This window comes from Salvelinus fontinalis, unplaced genomic scaffold (genome assembly GCF_029448725.1).
Source record: "Salvelinus fontinalis isolate EN_2023a unplaced genomic scaffold, ASM2944872v1 scaffold_0150, whole genome shotgun sequence".
In the NCBI taxonomy this organism is placed as follows: Eukaryota; Metazoa; Chordata; class Actinopteri; order Salmoniformes; family Salmonidae; genus Salvelinus; species Salvelinus fontinalis.
The window spans coordinates 223,854-239,801 of NW_026600359.1; the positions used below are offsets into that span (position 1 = coordinate 223,854).

Genomic DNA, 15,948 nt, shown 5'->3' on the forward strand with positions numbered 1-15,948 from the left:
CCAGCACGGCTAACACCCAGCACGGCTAACACCCAGCACGGCTAACACCCAGCACGGCTAACACCCAGCACGGCTAACACCCAGCACGGCTAACACCCAGCACGGCTAACACACAGCAAAGCTAACACCCAACACAGCTAACACAGCTAACACACAGCCCAGCTAACACCCAGTACGGCTAACACACAGCACAGCTAACACACAGCAAAGCTAACACACAGCAAAGCTAACACACAGCCCAGCTAACACACAGCCCAGCTAACACACAGCCCAGCTAACACACAGCCCAGCTAACACACAGCCCAGCTAACACCCAGCACGGCTAACACCCGGCACAGCTAACCCCCGGCACAGCTAACACACTGGCCGGTTGACACCATTCTCAACACACACAACAATGTTTTTGAATATTATTAAAACACTAATACATCAGTATTATATTAAAACACGAGTATTACAACAAAAACATTGTGAGGAACCTGAGCAAAGATCTTGACCAGTTTGGACTGGTTTGCCTGTCTGATCTCCAGAAACTCTCTCCACCACTGTTTAGCATAAACCAGGAACAGCCTCTCCTTCTCCGCCGTCTTCTGCCGCTCCAGGGATTGCTGCAGATAACGAGAACCAGGAACAACCATTATCGACGGCCGCCTCTTAGGGAAGGAACAACATCAGATGTCAGGGAATCGTAGCGTGACAACATGACAGAGCATAGTAGCATAGCATGACCTCTGACCTGGGTGGTGATGATGTCAGGTGACAGGATCTCTGACAGAGGAGGGTACAGTTCAAGACTCAGGTTGAGTACACCAGCCGTCACCTTACACTCACTACCTGTTAGGATACAGAGGAGACATACTGAACACCTGTTAGGACAGACCAGCTGTTACCTTACACTCACTACCTGTTAGGATACAGAGACATACTGAACACCTGTTAGGATACAGAGACATACTGAACACCTGTTAGGACAGACCAGCTGTTACCTTACATTCACTACCTGTTAGGATACAGAGACATACTGAACACCTGTTAGGACAGACCAGCTGTTACCTTACATTCACTACCTGTTAGGATACAGAGACATACTGAACACCTGTTAGGACAGACCAGCTGTTACCTTACATTCACTACCTGTTAGGACACAGAGACATACTGAACACCTGTTAGGATACAGAGACATACTGAACACCTGTTAGGATACAGAGACATACTGAACACCTGTTAGGACAGACCAGCTGTTACCTTACATTCACTACCTGTTAGGATACAGAGGAGACATACTGAACACCTGTTAGGACAGACCAGCTGTTACCTTACATTCACTACCTGTTAGGATACAGAGGAGACATACTGAACACCTGTTAGGACACAGAGACATACTGAACACCTGTTAGGACAGACCAGCTGTTACCTTACACTCACTACCTGTTAGGATACAGAGACATACTGAACACCTGTTAGGACAGACCAGCTGTTACCTTACACTCACTACCTGTTAGGATACAGAGACATACTGAACACCTGTTAGGATACAGAGACATACTGAACACCTGTTAGGACAGACCAGCTGTTACCTTACACTCACTACCTGTTAGGATACAGAGACATACTGAACACCTGTTAGGATACAGAGACATACTGAACACCTGTTAGGACAGACCAGCTGTTACCTTACACTCACTACCTGTTAGGACACAGAGACATACTGAACACCTGTTAGGACAGACCAGCTGTTACCTTACAGTCACTACCTGTTAGGATACAGAGGAGACATACTGAACACCTGTTAGGACAGACCAGCTGTTACCTTACATTCACTACCTGTTAGGATACAGAGACATACTGAACACCTGTTAGGATACAGAGACATACTGAACACCTGTTAGGACAGACCAGCTGTTACCTTACATTCACTACCTGTTAGGACACAGAGACATACTGAACACCTGTTAGGATACAGAGACATACTGAACACCTGTTAGGACAGACCAGCTGTTACCTTACATTCACTACCTGTTAGGACACAGAGGAGACATACTGAACACCTGTTAGGACAGACCAGCTGTTACCTTACACTCACTACCTGTTAGGATACAGAGACATACTGAACACCTGTTAGGACAGACCAGCTGTTACCTTACACTCACTACCTGTTAGGATACAGAGACATACTGAACACCTGTTAGGACAGACCAGCTGTTACCTTACATTCACTACCTGTTAGGATACAGAGACATACTGAACACCTGTTAGGACAGACCAGCTGTTACCTTACATTCACTACCTGTTAGGATACAGAGACATACTGAACACCTGTTAGGATACAGAGACATACTGAACACCTGTTAGGACAGACCAGCTGTTACCTTACATTCACTACCTGTTAGGACACAGAGGAGACATACTGAACACCTGTTAGGACACAGAGACATACTGAACACCTGTTAGGACACAGAGACATACTGAACACCTGTTAGGATACAGAGACATACTGAACACCTGTTAGGATACAGAGACATACTGAACACCTGTTAGGACAGACCAGCTGTTACCTTACATTCACTACCTGTTAGGATACAGAGACATACTGAACACCTGTTAGGATACAGAGACATACTGAACACCTGTTAGGACACAGAGACATACTGAACACCTGTTAGGATACAGAGACATACTGAACACCTGTTAGGATACAGAGACATACTGAACACCTGTTAGGACAGACCAGCTGTTACCTTACATTCACTACCTGTTAGGACACAGAGGAGACATACTGAACACCTGTTAGGACAGACCAGCTGTTACCTTACACTCACTACCTGTTAGGATACAGAGGAGACATACTGAACACCTGTTAGGATACAGAGACATACTGAACACCTGTTAGGATACAGAGACATACTGAACACCTGTTAGGACAGACCAGCTGTTACCTTACATTCACTACCTGTTAGGATACAGAGACATACTGAACACCTGTTAGGATACAGAGACATACTGAACACCTGTTAGGACACAGAGACATACTGAACACCTGTTAGGATACAGAGACATACTGAACACCTGTTAGGATACAGAGACATACTGAACACCTGTTAGGACAGACCAGCTGTTACCTTACATTCACTACCTGTTAGGATACAGAGACATACTGAACACCTGTTAGGACAGACCAGCTGTTACCTTACATTCACTACCTGTTAGGATACAGAGACATACTGAACACCTGTTAGGATACAGAGACATACTGAACACCTGTTAGGACAGACCAGCTGTTACCTTACATTCACTACCTGTTAGGACACAGAGGAGACATACTGAACACCTGTTAGGATACAGAGACATACTGAACACCTGTTAGGATACAGACATACTGAACACCTGTTAGGACAGACCAGCTGTTACCTTACATTCACTACCTGTTAGGATACAGAGACATACTGAACACCTGTTAGGATACAGACATACTGAACACCTGTTAGGACACAGAGACATACTGAACACCTGTTAGGACACAGAGACATACTGAACACCTGTTAGGACACAGAGACATACTGAACACCTGTTAGGACACAGAGACATACTGAACACCTGTTAGGATACAGACATACTGAACACCTGTTAGGACACAGAGACATACTGAACACCTGTTAGGACACAGAGACATACTGAACACCTGTTAGGACACAGAGACATACTGAACACCTGTTAGGACACAGAGACATACTGAACACCTGTTAGGATACAGAGACATACTGAACACCTGTTAGGACAGACCAGCTGTTACCTTACATTCACTACCTGTTAGGACAGACCAGAAACACCTTACAGTCACTACCGACAGTTGGAACAGAACAGAAACCCAGAACAGCAGACAGGATGTTTTCCCTCTCTTTTATCTTTAATTTATATGTATTTAACTGGGTGTAAATCAGGCTAATTAATAGAAAATGCAGGTTAATTTTCCTTCAGAAAATTAAACCTCAAATAATTTAAGTGTCCCTACCGACTCCAAGCAGCTCTACAGCAATGCTGGTCTTCCCAGAGGGAGAGGAGAGGACGGTCCTCCAGTCCAGGAAATAAGAGGAGACCAGGGTGGTTTCGCTGGACGTGTCTCTCTTTATCAACACCAGGTGGACCGGGTCACAGATAGACAACATCGTGGTGGCATCTGCCATCTTACTGCCATCGCCTGTAAGACACAGAGACAAAGGAAAGGTCCGGAACAATACGCCTCTTCAGAGACGATCAATTATTACGTTGTTGTTGCTGGTATTACCCCCTTTTTCTCCCCAATTTCTATCTTGTCTCATCGCTGTAACTCCCTAACGGGCTCGGGAGACGAAGGTCGAGTCATGTGTCTTCTGAAACATGACCCGCCAAACCACACTTCTTAATACCTGACTGCTTAACCCGGAAGCCAGTCGCACCAATGTGTCGGATGAATCACCGATCAAACTGACGACCGGAGGAAACACCGATCAAACTGACGACCGGAGGAAACACCGATCAAACTGACGACCGGAGGAAACACCGATCAAACTGACGACCGAAGTAGCCTGCAGGCGAGAGATGAGCGCGATTAGCCAAGTAAAGCCCCCCCCGGCCAAACCCTCCCCTAACCCGGACAGCGCTGGGACAATTGTGCGCCGCCCTAAGGGACTCCCGATCACAGCCGGTTGTGATACAGCCCGGTATCGAACCCGGGTCTGTAGTGACACCTCTAGCACTCCTTGTGGCGACTCCTTGTGGCGATGCAGTGCCTTAGACCGGATATCCTTGTCTCATCGCGCACCAGCGACTCCTGTGGCGGGCCGGGCGCAGTGCACGCTAACCAAGGGGACCAGGTGCACGGTGTTCCCTCCGACACATTGGTGCGGCTGGCTTCCGGGTTGGAGGCGCGCTGTGTTAAGAAGCAGTGCAGCTTGGTTGGGTTGTGCTTCAGAGGACGCATGACTTTCGACCTTCGTCTCTCCCGAGCCCGTACGGGAGTTGTAGCGATGAGACAAGATAGTAATTACTAACAATTGGATACTACGAACTTGGGGAGAAAAAGGGTAAAAAAATAAAAAATAATAAAAAAAGATCAAATAGATTAAAGGAGGCAATGTTGTCGCAAGTAAACCAGTATCTCCAGCAGGAAGCCGAGTGTGTAATATCAGGAAGTCAGGAAGTCAACCAGTCTGTACCCAGTCCCTCTCTGTGTATCTCCAGCAGGAAGCCAGTTGTGTAATATCAGGAAGTCAGGAAGTCAACCAGTCTGTACCCAGTCCCTCTCTGTGTATCTCTAGCAGGAAGTAAACCAGTCTGTACTCAGTCCCTCTCTGTGTATCTCCAGCAGGAAGTCAGTTGTGTAATATCAGGAAGTCAGGAAGTAAACCAGTCTGTACCCAGTCCCTCTCTGTGTATCTCCAACAGGAAGTAAACCAGTCTGTACCCAGTCCCTCTCTGTGTATCTCCAGCAGGAAGTAAACCAGTCTGTACCTAGTCCCTCTCTGTGTATCTCCAGCAGGAAGCCAGTTGTGTAATATCAGGAAGTCAGGAAGTCAACCAGTCTGTACCCAGTCCCTCTCTGTGTATCTCCAGCAGGAAGCCAGTTGTGTAATATCAGGCAGTCAGGAAGTAAACCAGTCTGTACCCAGTCCCTCTCTGTGTATCTCCAACAGGAAGTAAACCAGTCTGTACCCAGTCCCTCTCTGTGTATCTCCAGCAGGAAGTAAACCAGTCTGTACCTAGTCCCTCTCTGTGTATCTCCAGCAGGAAGCCAGTTGTGTAATATCAGGAAGTCAGGAAGTAAACCAGTCTGTACCCAGTCCCTCTCTGTGTATCTCCAGCAGGAAGCCAGGTGTGTAATATCAGGCAGTCAGGAAGTAAACCAGTCTGTACCCAGTCCCTCTCTGTGTATCTCTAGCAGGAAGTAAACCAGTCTGTACTCAGTCCCTCTCTGTGTATCTCCAGCAGGAAGCCAGTTGTGTAATATCAGGCAGTCAGGAAGAAAACCAGTCTGTACCCAGTCCCTCTCTGTGTATCTCCAGCAGGAAGCCAGTTGTGTAATATCAGGCAGTCAGGAAGTAAACCAGTCTGTACCCAGTCCCTCTCTGTGTATCTCCAGCAGGAAGTAAACCAGTCTGTACCCAGTCCCTCTCTGTGTATCTCCAGCAGGAAGTAAACCAGTCTGTACCCAGTCCCTCTCCGTGTATCTCCAGCAGGAAGTAAACCAGTCTGTACTCAGTCCCTCTCTGTGTATCTCCAGCAGGAAGCCAGTTGTGTAATATCAGGCAGTCAGGAAGTAAACCAGTCTGTACCCAGTCCCTCTCTGTGTATCTCCAGCAGGAAGCCAGTTGTGTAATATCAGGCAGTCAGGAAGTAAACCAGTCTGTACCCAGTCCCTCTCTGTGTATCTCCAGCAGGAAGTAAACCAGTCTGTACCCAGTCCCTCTCTGTGTATCTCCAGCAGGAAGTAAACCAGTCTGTACCCAGTCCCTCTCCGTGTATCTCCAACAGGAAGTAAACCAGTCTGTACTCAGTCCCTCTCTGTGTATCTCCAGCAGGAAGCCAGTTGTGTAATATCAGGCAGTCAGGAAGTAAACCAGTCTGTACCCAGTCCCTCTCTGTGTATCTCCAGCAGGAAGTTAACCAGTCTGTACCCAGTCCCTCTCTGTGTATCTCCAGCAGGAAGCCAGTTGTGTAATATCAGGCAGTCAGGAAGTAAACCAGTCTGTACCCAGTCCCTCTCTGTGTATCTCCAGCAGGAAGCCAGTTGTGTAATATCAGGCAGTCAGGAAGTAAACCAGTCTGTACCCAGTCCCTCTCTGTGTATCTCCAGCAGGAAGTAAACCAGTCTGTACCCAGTCCCTCTCTGTGTATCTCCAGCAGGAAGTAAACCAGTCTGTACCCAGTCCCTCTCTGTGTATCTCCAGCAGGAAGTAAACCAGTCTGTACTCAGTCCCTCTCTGTGTATCTCCAGCAGGAAGCCAGTTGTGTATTATCAGGCAGTCAGGAAGTAAACCAGTCTGTACCCAGTCCCTCTCTGTGTATCTCCAGCAGGAAGTAAACCAGTCTGTACCTAGTCCCTCTCTGTGTATCTCCAGCAGGAAGTAAACCAGTCTGTACCTAGTCCCTCTCTGTGTATCTCCAGCAGGAAGCCAGTTGTGTAATATCAGGAAGTCAGGAAGTAAACCAGTCTGTACCCAGTCCCTCTCTGTGTATCTCCAGCAGGAAGCCAGGTGTGTAATATCAGGCAGTCAGGAAGTAAACCAGTCTGTACCCAGTCCCTCTCTGTGTATCTCTAGCAGGAAGTAAACCAGTCTGTACTCAGTCCCTCTCTGTGTATCTCCAGCAGGAAGCCAGTTGTGTAATATCAGGCAGTCAGGAAGAAAACCAGTCTGTACCCAGTCCCTCTCTGTGTATCTCCAGCAGGAAGCCAGTTGTGTAATATCAGGCAGTCAGGAAGTAAACCAGTCTGTACCCAGTCCCTCTCTGTGTATCTCCAGCAGGAAGTAAACCAGTCTGTACCCAGTCCCTCTCTGTGTATCTCCAGCAGGAAGTAAACCAGTCTGTACCCAGTCCCTCTCCGTGTATCTCCAGCAGGAAGTAAACCAGTCTGTACTCAGTCCCTCTCTGTGTATCTCCAGCAGGAAGCCAGTTGTGTAATATCAGGCAGTCAGGAAGTAAACCAGTCTGTACCCAGTCCCTCTCTGTGTATCTCCAGCAGGAAGCCAGTTGTGTAATATCAGGCAGTCAGGAAGTAAACCAGTCTGTACCCAGTCCCTCTCTGTGTATCTCCAGCAGGAAGCCAGTTGTGTAATATCAGGCAGTCAGGAAGTAAACCAGTCTGTACCCAGTCCCTCTCTGTGTATCTCCAGCAGGAAGTAAACCAGTCTGCACCTAGTCCCTCTCTGTGTATCTCCAGCAGGAAGCCAGTTGTGTAATATCAGGCAGTCAGGAAGTAAACCAGTCTGTACCCAGTCCCTCTCTGTGTATCTCCAGCAGGAAGCCAGTTGTGTAATATCAGGCAGTCAGGAAGTAAACCAGTCTGTACCCAGTCCCTCTCTGTGTATCACAAGCAGGAAGTAAACCAGTCTGTACACAGTCCCTCTCTGTGTATCTCCAGTCAGGAAGTAAACCAGTCTGTACCCAGTCCCTCTCTGTGTATCTCCAGCAGGAAGTAAACCAGTCTGTACCCAGTCCCTCTCTGTGTATCTCCAACAGGAAGTAAACCAGTCTGTACCCAGTCCCTCTCTGTGTATCTCCAGCAGGAAGCCAGTTGTGTAATATCAGACAGTCAGGAAGTAAACCAGTCTGTACCCAGTCCCTCTCTGTGTATCTCCAGCAGGAAGCCAGTTGTGTAATATCAGGCAGTCAGGAAGTAAACCAGTCTGTACCCAGTCCCTCTCTGTGTATCTCCAGCAGGAAGCCAGTTGTGTAATATCAGGCAGTCAGGAAGTAAACCAGTCTGTACCCAGTCCCTCTCTGTGTATCTCCAGCAGGAAGCCAGTTGTGTAATATCAGGAAGTCAGGAAGTAAACCAGTCTGTACCCAGTCCCTCTCTGTGTATCTCCAGCAGGAAGCCAGTTGTGTAATATCAGACAGTCAGGAAGTAAACCAGTCTGTACCCAGTCCCTCTCTGTGTATCTCCAGCAGGAAGTAAAACCAGTCTGTACCCAGTCCCTCTCTGTGTATCTCTAGCAGGAAGTAAACCAGTCTGTACTCAGTCCCTCTCTGTGCATCTCCAGCAGGAAGCCAGGTGTGTAATATCAGGCAGTCAGGAAGTCAACCAGTCTGTACCCAGTCCCTCTCTGTGTATCTCCAGCAGGAAGCCAGGTGTGTAATATCAGGCAGTCAGGAAGTCAACCAGTCTGTACCCAGTCCCTCTCTGTGTATCTCCAGCAGGAAGCCAGTTGTGTAATATCAGGAAGTCAGGAAGTAAACCAGTCTGTACCCAGTCCCTCTCTGTGTATCTCCAGCAGGAAGTAAACCAGTCTGTACCCAGTCCCTCTCTGTGCATCTCCAGCAGGAAGCCAGTTGTGTAATATCAGGCAGTCAGGAAGTAAACCAGTCTGTACCCAGTCCCTCTCTGTGTATCTCCAGCAGGAAGCCAGGTGTGTAATATCAGGCAGTCAGGAAGTAAACCAGTCTGTACCCAGTCCCTCTCTGTGTATCTCCAGCAGGAAGTAAACCAGTCTGTACCCAGTCCCTCTCTGTGTATCTCCAGCAGGAAGTAAACCAGTCTGTACCCAGTCCCTCTCTGTGTATCTCCAGCAGGAAGCCAGTTGTGTAATATCAGGAAGTCAACCAGTCTGTACCCAGTCCCTCTCTGTGTATCTCCAGCAGGAAGCCAGTTGTGTAATATCAGGAAGTCAACCAGTCTGTTCCTTGTCCCTCTCTGTGTATCTCCAGCAGGAAGCTAGTTGTGTAATATCAGGAAGTCAGGAAGTAAACCAGTCTGTACCCAGTCCCTCTCTGTGTATCTCCAGCAGGAAGTAAACCAGTCTGTACCTAGTCCCTCTCTGTGTATCTCCAGCAGGAAGCCAGTTGTGTAATATCAGGAAGTAAACCAGTCTGTTCCTTGTCCCTCTCTGTGTATCTCCAGCAGGAAGCCAGTTGTGTAATATCAGGCAGTCAGGAAGTAAACCAGTCTGTACCCAGTCCCTCTCTGTGTATCTCCAGCAGGAAGCCAGTTGTGTAATATCAGGCAGTCAGGAAGTAAACCAGTCTGTACCCAGTCCCTCTCTGTGTATCTCCAGCAGGAAGTAAACCAGTCTGTACCCAGTCCCTCTCTGTGTATCTCCAGCAGGAAGTAAACCAGTCTGTACCCAGTCCCTCTCTGTGTATCTCCAGCAGGAAGTAAACCAGTCTGTACTCAGTCCCTCTCTGTGTATCTCCAGCAGGAAGCCAGTTGTGTAATATCAGGCAGTCAGGAAGTAAACCAGTCTGTACCCAGTCCCTCTCTGTGTATCTCCAGCAGGAAGCTAGTTGTGTAATATCAGGCAGTCAGGAAGTAAACCAGTCTGTACCCAGTCCCTCTCTGTGTATCTCCAGCAGGAAGCCCTCCTGCAGGTCTGGCTCACAGGCACAGGGGACAGGCTTGGAGCGGAAGCGCTGGTTCCTGAAGTGCAGGTAGAGGGTGAAGGTGGAGCAGACCTGACCAGGTAGAGGCTCTGGCTCCTGGAGGTGCTCTAGAAAGGCCTTACCCCCCAGGACCTGGAGGTACAGGTACCTCCTCGCTGGGTCCATGTTGGCTGGGAGGACAGAAATACAATCATTTGACACTGAACAGTAGTAAGGGAACTTTAGGTGCTACAAGAGACTGCTCGTTCAATCTGCCCGGTAACAGTTGTTCTTACTTTTCTTGAGCTTTGTCGGGTCCTTGTCAATAAAGTGAGTTGCGGGCTTTGGAGTGCTCTGGAGTCCTAACTCTGTGTCAGGCACTTCCTATCAAAACAGAGTCAACGTTAAGAAGGTACGGAAGCCCAGAGAGGACATATGAACAAATACATAATACAAACCCCCTCATTATGTTGAGATCACAACTTATTTATGTCATGAACACTACAAACCCCCTCATTATGTTGAGATCACAACTTATTTATGTCATGAACACTACTAACCCCCTCATTATGTTGAGATCACAACTTATTTATGTCATGAACACTACAAACCCCCTCATTATGTTGAGATCACAACTTATTTATGTCATGAACACTACAAACCCCCCTCATTATGTTGAGATCACATCTTATTTATGTCATGAACACTACAAACCCCCTCATTATGTTGAGATCACATCTTATTTATGTCATGAACACTACAAACCCCCCTCATTATGTTGAGATCACATCTTATTTATGTCATGAACACTACAAACCCCCCTCATTATGTTGAGATCACATCTTATTTATGTCATGAACACTACAAACCCCCTCATTATGTTGAGATCACATCTTATTTATGTCATGAACACTACAAACCCCCCTCATTATGTTGAGATCACATCTTATTTATGTCATGAACACTACAAACCCCCTCATTATGTTGAGATCACATCTTATTTATGTCATGAACACTACAAACCCCCTCATTATGTTGAGATCACATCTTATTTATGTCATGAACACTACAAACCCCCTCATTATGTTGAGATCACATCTTATTTATGTCATGAACACTACAAACCCCCTCATTATGTTGAGATCACATCTTATTTATGTCATGAACACTACAAACCCCCTCATTATGTTGAGATCACATCTTATTTATGTCATGAACACTACAAACCCCCTCATTATGTTGAGATCACATCTTATTTATGTCATGAACACTACAAACCCCCTCATTATGTTGAGATCACATCTTATTTATGTCATGAACACTACTAACCCCCTCATTATGTTGAGATCACATCTTATTTATGTCATGAACACTACAAACCCCCTCATTATGTTGAGATCACATCTTATTTATGTCATGAACACTACAAACCCCCTCATTATGTTGAGATCACATCTTATTTATGTCATGAACACTACAAACCCCCTCATTATGTTGAGATCACATCTTATTTATGTCATGAACACTACAAACCCCCTCATTATGTTGAGATCACATCTTATTTATGTCATGAACACTACAAACCCCCTCATTATGTTGAGATCACATCTTATTTATGTCATGAACACTACAAACCCCCTCATTATGTTGAGATCACATCTTATTTATGTCATGAACACTACAAACCCCCTCATTATGTTGAGATCACATCTTATTTATGTCATGAACACTACAAACCCCCTCATTATGTTGAGATCACATCTTATTTATGTCATGAACACTACAAACCCCCTCATTATGTTGAGATCACAACTTATTTATGTCATGAACACTACTAACCCCCTCATTATGTTGAGATCACATCTTATTTATGTCATGAACACTACAAACCCCCTCATTATGTTGAGATCACATCTTATTTATGTCATGAACACTACTAACCCCCTCATTATGTTGAGATCACATCTTATTTATGTCATGAACACTACAAACCCCCTCATTATGTTGAGATCACATCTTATTTATGTCATGAACACTACAAACCCCCTCATTATGTTGAGATCACATCTTATTTATGTCATGAACACTACTAACCCCCTCATTATGTTGAGATAACATCTTATTTATGTCATGAACACTACTAACCCCCTCATTATGTTGAGATAACATCTTATTTATGTCATGAACACTACAAACCCCCCTCATTATGTTGAGATCACATCTTATTTATGTCATGAACACTACATACCCCCTCATTATGTTGAGATCACATCTTATTTATGTCATGAACACTACTAACCCCCTCATTATGTTGAGATCACATCTTATTTATGTCATGAACACTACAAACCCCCTCATTATGTTGAGATCACATCTTATTTATGTCATGAACACTACTAACCCCCTCATTATGTTGAGATCACATCTTATTTATGTCATGAACACTACTAACCCCCTCATTATGTTGAGATCACATCTTATTTATGTCATGAACACTACAAACCCCCTCATTATGTTGAGATCACATCTTATTTATGTCATGAACACTACTAACCCCCTCATTATGTTGAGATCACATCTTATTTATGTCATGAACACTACAAACCCCCTCATTATGTTGAGATCACAACTTATTTATGTCATGAACACTACAAACCCCCTCATTATGTTGAGATCACATCTTATTTATGTCATGAACACTACAAACCCCCTCATTATGTTGAGATCACAACTTATTTATGTCATGAACACTACAAACCCCCTCATTATGTTGAGATCACAACTTATTTATGTCATGAACACTACTAACCCCCTCATTATGTTGAGATCACATCTTATTTATGTCATGAACACTACAAACCCCCTCATTATGTTGAGATCACATCTTATTTATGTCATGAACACTACTAACCCCCTCATTATGTTGAGATCACATCTTATTTATGTCATGAACACTACAAACCCCCTCATTATGTTGAGATCACAACTTATTTATGTCATGAACACTACAAACCCCCTCATTATGTTGAGATCACATCTTATTTATGTCATGAACACTACTAACCCCCTCATTATGTTGAGATCACAACTTATTTATGTCATGAACACTACAAACCCCCTCATTATGTTGAGATCACATCTTATTTATGTCATGAACACTACAAACCCCCTCATTATGTTGAGATCACATCTTATTTATGTCATGAACACTACAAACCCCCTCATTATGTTGAGATCACAACTTATTTATGTCATGAACACTACAAACCCCCTCATTATGTTGAGATCACATCTTATTTATGTCATGAACACTACAAACCCCCTCATTATGTTGAGATCACAACTTATTTATGTCATGAACACTACAAACCCCCTCATTATGTTGAGATCACATCTTATTTATGTCATGAACACTACAAACCCCCTCATTATGTTGAGATCACAACTTATTTATGTCATGAACACTACAAACCCCGTCATTATGTTGAGATCACATCTTATTTATGTCATGAACACCACAAACCCCCTCATTATGTTGAGATCACAACTTATTTATGTCATGAACACTACAAACCCCCTCATTATGTTGAGATCACAACTTATTTATGTCATGAACACTACAAACCCCGTCATTATGTTGAGATCACATCTTATTTATGTCATGAACACCACAAACCCCCTCATTATGTTGAGATCACAACTTATTTATGTCATGAACACTACAAACCCCCTCATTATGTTGAGATCACAACTTATTTATGTCATGAACACTACTAACCCCCTCATTATGTTGAGATCACATCTTATTTATGTCATGAACACTACAAACCCCCTCATTATGTTGAGATCACAACTTATTTATGTCATGAACACTACAAACCCCCTCATTATGTTGAGATCACATCTTATTTATGTCATGAACACTACAACCCCCCTCATTATGTTGAGATCACATCTTATTTATGTCATGAACACTACAAACCCCCTCATTATGTTGAGATCACATCTTATTTATGTCATGAACACTACAAACCCCCTCATTATGTTGAGATCACATCTTATTTATGTCATGAACACTACTAACCCCCTCATTATGTTGAGATCACATCTTATTTATGTCATGAACACTACAAACCCCCTCATTATGTTGAGATCACAACTTATTTATGTCATGAACACTACAAACCCCCTCATTATGTTGAGATCACAACTTATTTATGTCATGAACACTACTAACCCCCTCATTATGTTGAGATCACATCTTATTTATGTCATGAACACTACAAACCCCCTCATTATGTTGAGATCACATCTTATTTATGTCATGAACACTACAAACCCCCTCATTATGTTGAGATCACATCTTATTTATGTCATGAACACTACAAACCCCCTCATTATGTTGAGATCACATCTTATTTATGTCATGAACACTACAAACCCCCTCATTATGTTGAGATCACATCTTATTTATGTCATGAACACTACAAACCCCCTCATTATGTTGAGATCACATCTTATTTATGTCATGAACACTACTAACCCCCTCATTATGTTGAGATCACATCTTATTTATGTCATGAACACTACAAACCCCCTCATTATGTTGAGATCACAACTTATTTATGTCATGAACATTACAAACCCCCTCATTATGTTGAGATCACATCTTATTTATGTCATGAACACTACAAACCCCCTCATTATGTTGAGATCACATCTTATTTATGTCATGAACACTACAAACCCCCTCATTATGTTGAGATCACAACTTATTTATGTCATGAACACTACAAACCCCCTCATTATGTTGAGATCACATCTTATTTATGTCATGAACACTACTAACCCCCTCATTATGTTGAGATCACAACTTATTTATGTCATGAACACTACAAACCCCCTCATTATGTTGAGATCACATCTTATTTATGTCATGAACACTACAACCCCCCTCATTATGTTGAGATCACATCTTATTTATGTCATGAACACTACAAACCCCCTCATTATGTTGAGATCACATCTTATTTATGTCATGAACACTACAAACCCCCTCATTATGTTGAGATCACAACTTATTTATGTCATGAACACTACAAACCCCCTCATTATGTTGAGATCACATCTTATTTATGTCATGAACACTACAAACCCCCTCATTATGTTGAGATCACAACTTATTTATGTCATGAACACTACTAACCCCCTCATTATGTTGAGATCACATCTTGTTTATGTCATGAACACTACATAACAAAAGTTGTTTTGTTGAGATGACGAGAAAAACTCTATAAATTGGAGTGGATCAGTGTTGATGATAGACTGACAGTCTGGCTGAGGCAGCAGAGCCCGCGGTGGATCAGAGCCCGCGGTGGATCAGAGCCCGCGGTGGATCAGAGCCCGCGGTGGATCAGAGCCCACGGTGGATCAGAGCCCACGGTGGATCAGAGCCCACGGTGGATCAGTGTTGATGATAGACTGACAGTCTGGCTGAGGCAGCAGAGCCCACAGTGGAATGCCCCAGGAGTGCGTTGTGACTTGCTTGTCAGGCATTGTTCAGGGCTTAAATGCCCCAGGAGTGCATTGTGAGCTGCTTGTCAGGCATTGTTCAGGGCTTAAATGCCCCAGGAGTGCGTTGTGACCTGCTTGTCAGGCATTGTTCAGGGCTTAAATGCCCCAGGAGTGCATTGTGACTTGCTTGTCAGGCATTGTTCAGGGCTTAAATGCCCCAGGAGTGCATTGTGAGCTGCTTGTCAGGCATTGTTCAGGGCTTAAATGCCCCAGGAGTGCATTGTGAGCTGCTTGTCAGGCATTGTTCAGGGCTTAAATGCCCCAGGAGTGCATTGTGAGCTGCTTGTCAGGCATTGTTCAGGGCTTAAATGCCCCAGGAGT

The 15,948-nt window shown here is 44.5% G+C and overlaps 1 protein-coding gene across 1 annotated transcript in view; it reads right to left on the reverse strand.

The window, feature by feature from the left end:
• The window catches only part of LOC129843506 (centrosomal protein of 76 kDa-like), a 61,439-nt gene that overhangs the window by 41,893 nt on the left and 3,598 nt on the right, over positions 1–15,948 (reverse strand). The window contains exons 3-7 of the mRNA XM_055912263.1: positions 10,350–10,437; positions 10,020–10,244; positions 4,010–4,195; positions 737–834; positions 480–608 (exon numbers count right to left, since the gene is read on the reverse strand). Of these exons, the coding sequence (XP_055768238.1) occupies positions 480–608; positions 737–834; positions 4,010–4,195; positions 10,020–10,244; positions 10,350–10,437 (726 nt within the window). The remainder of the gene's footprint in view (positions 1–479; positions 609–736; positions 835–4,009; positions 4,196–10,019; positions 10,245–10,349; positions 10,438–15,948) is intronic.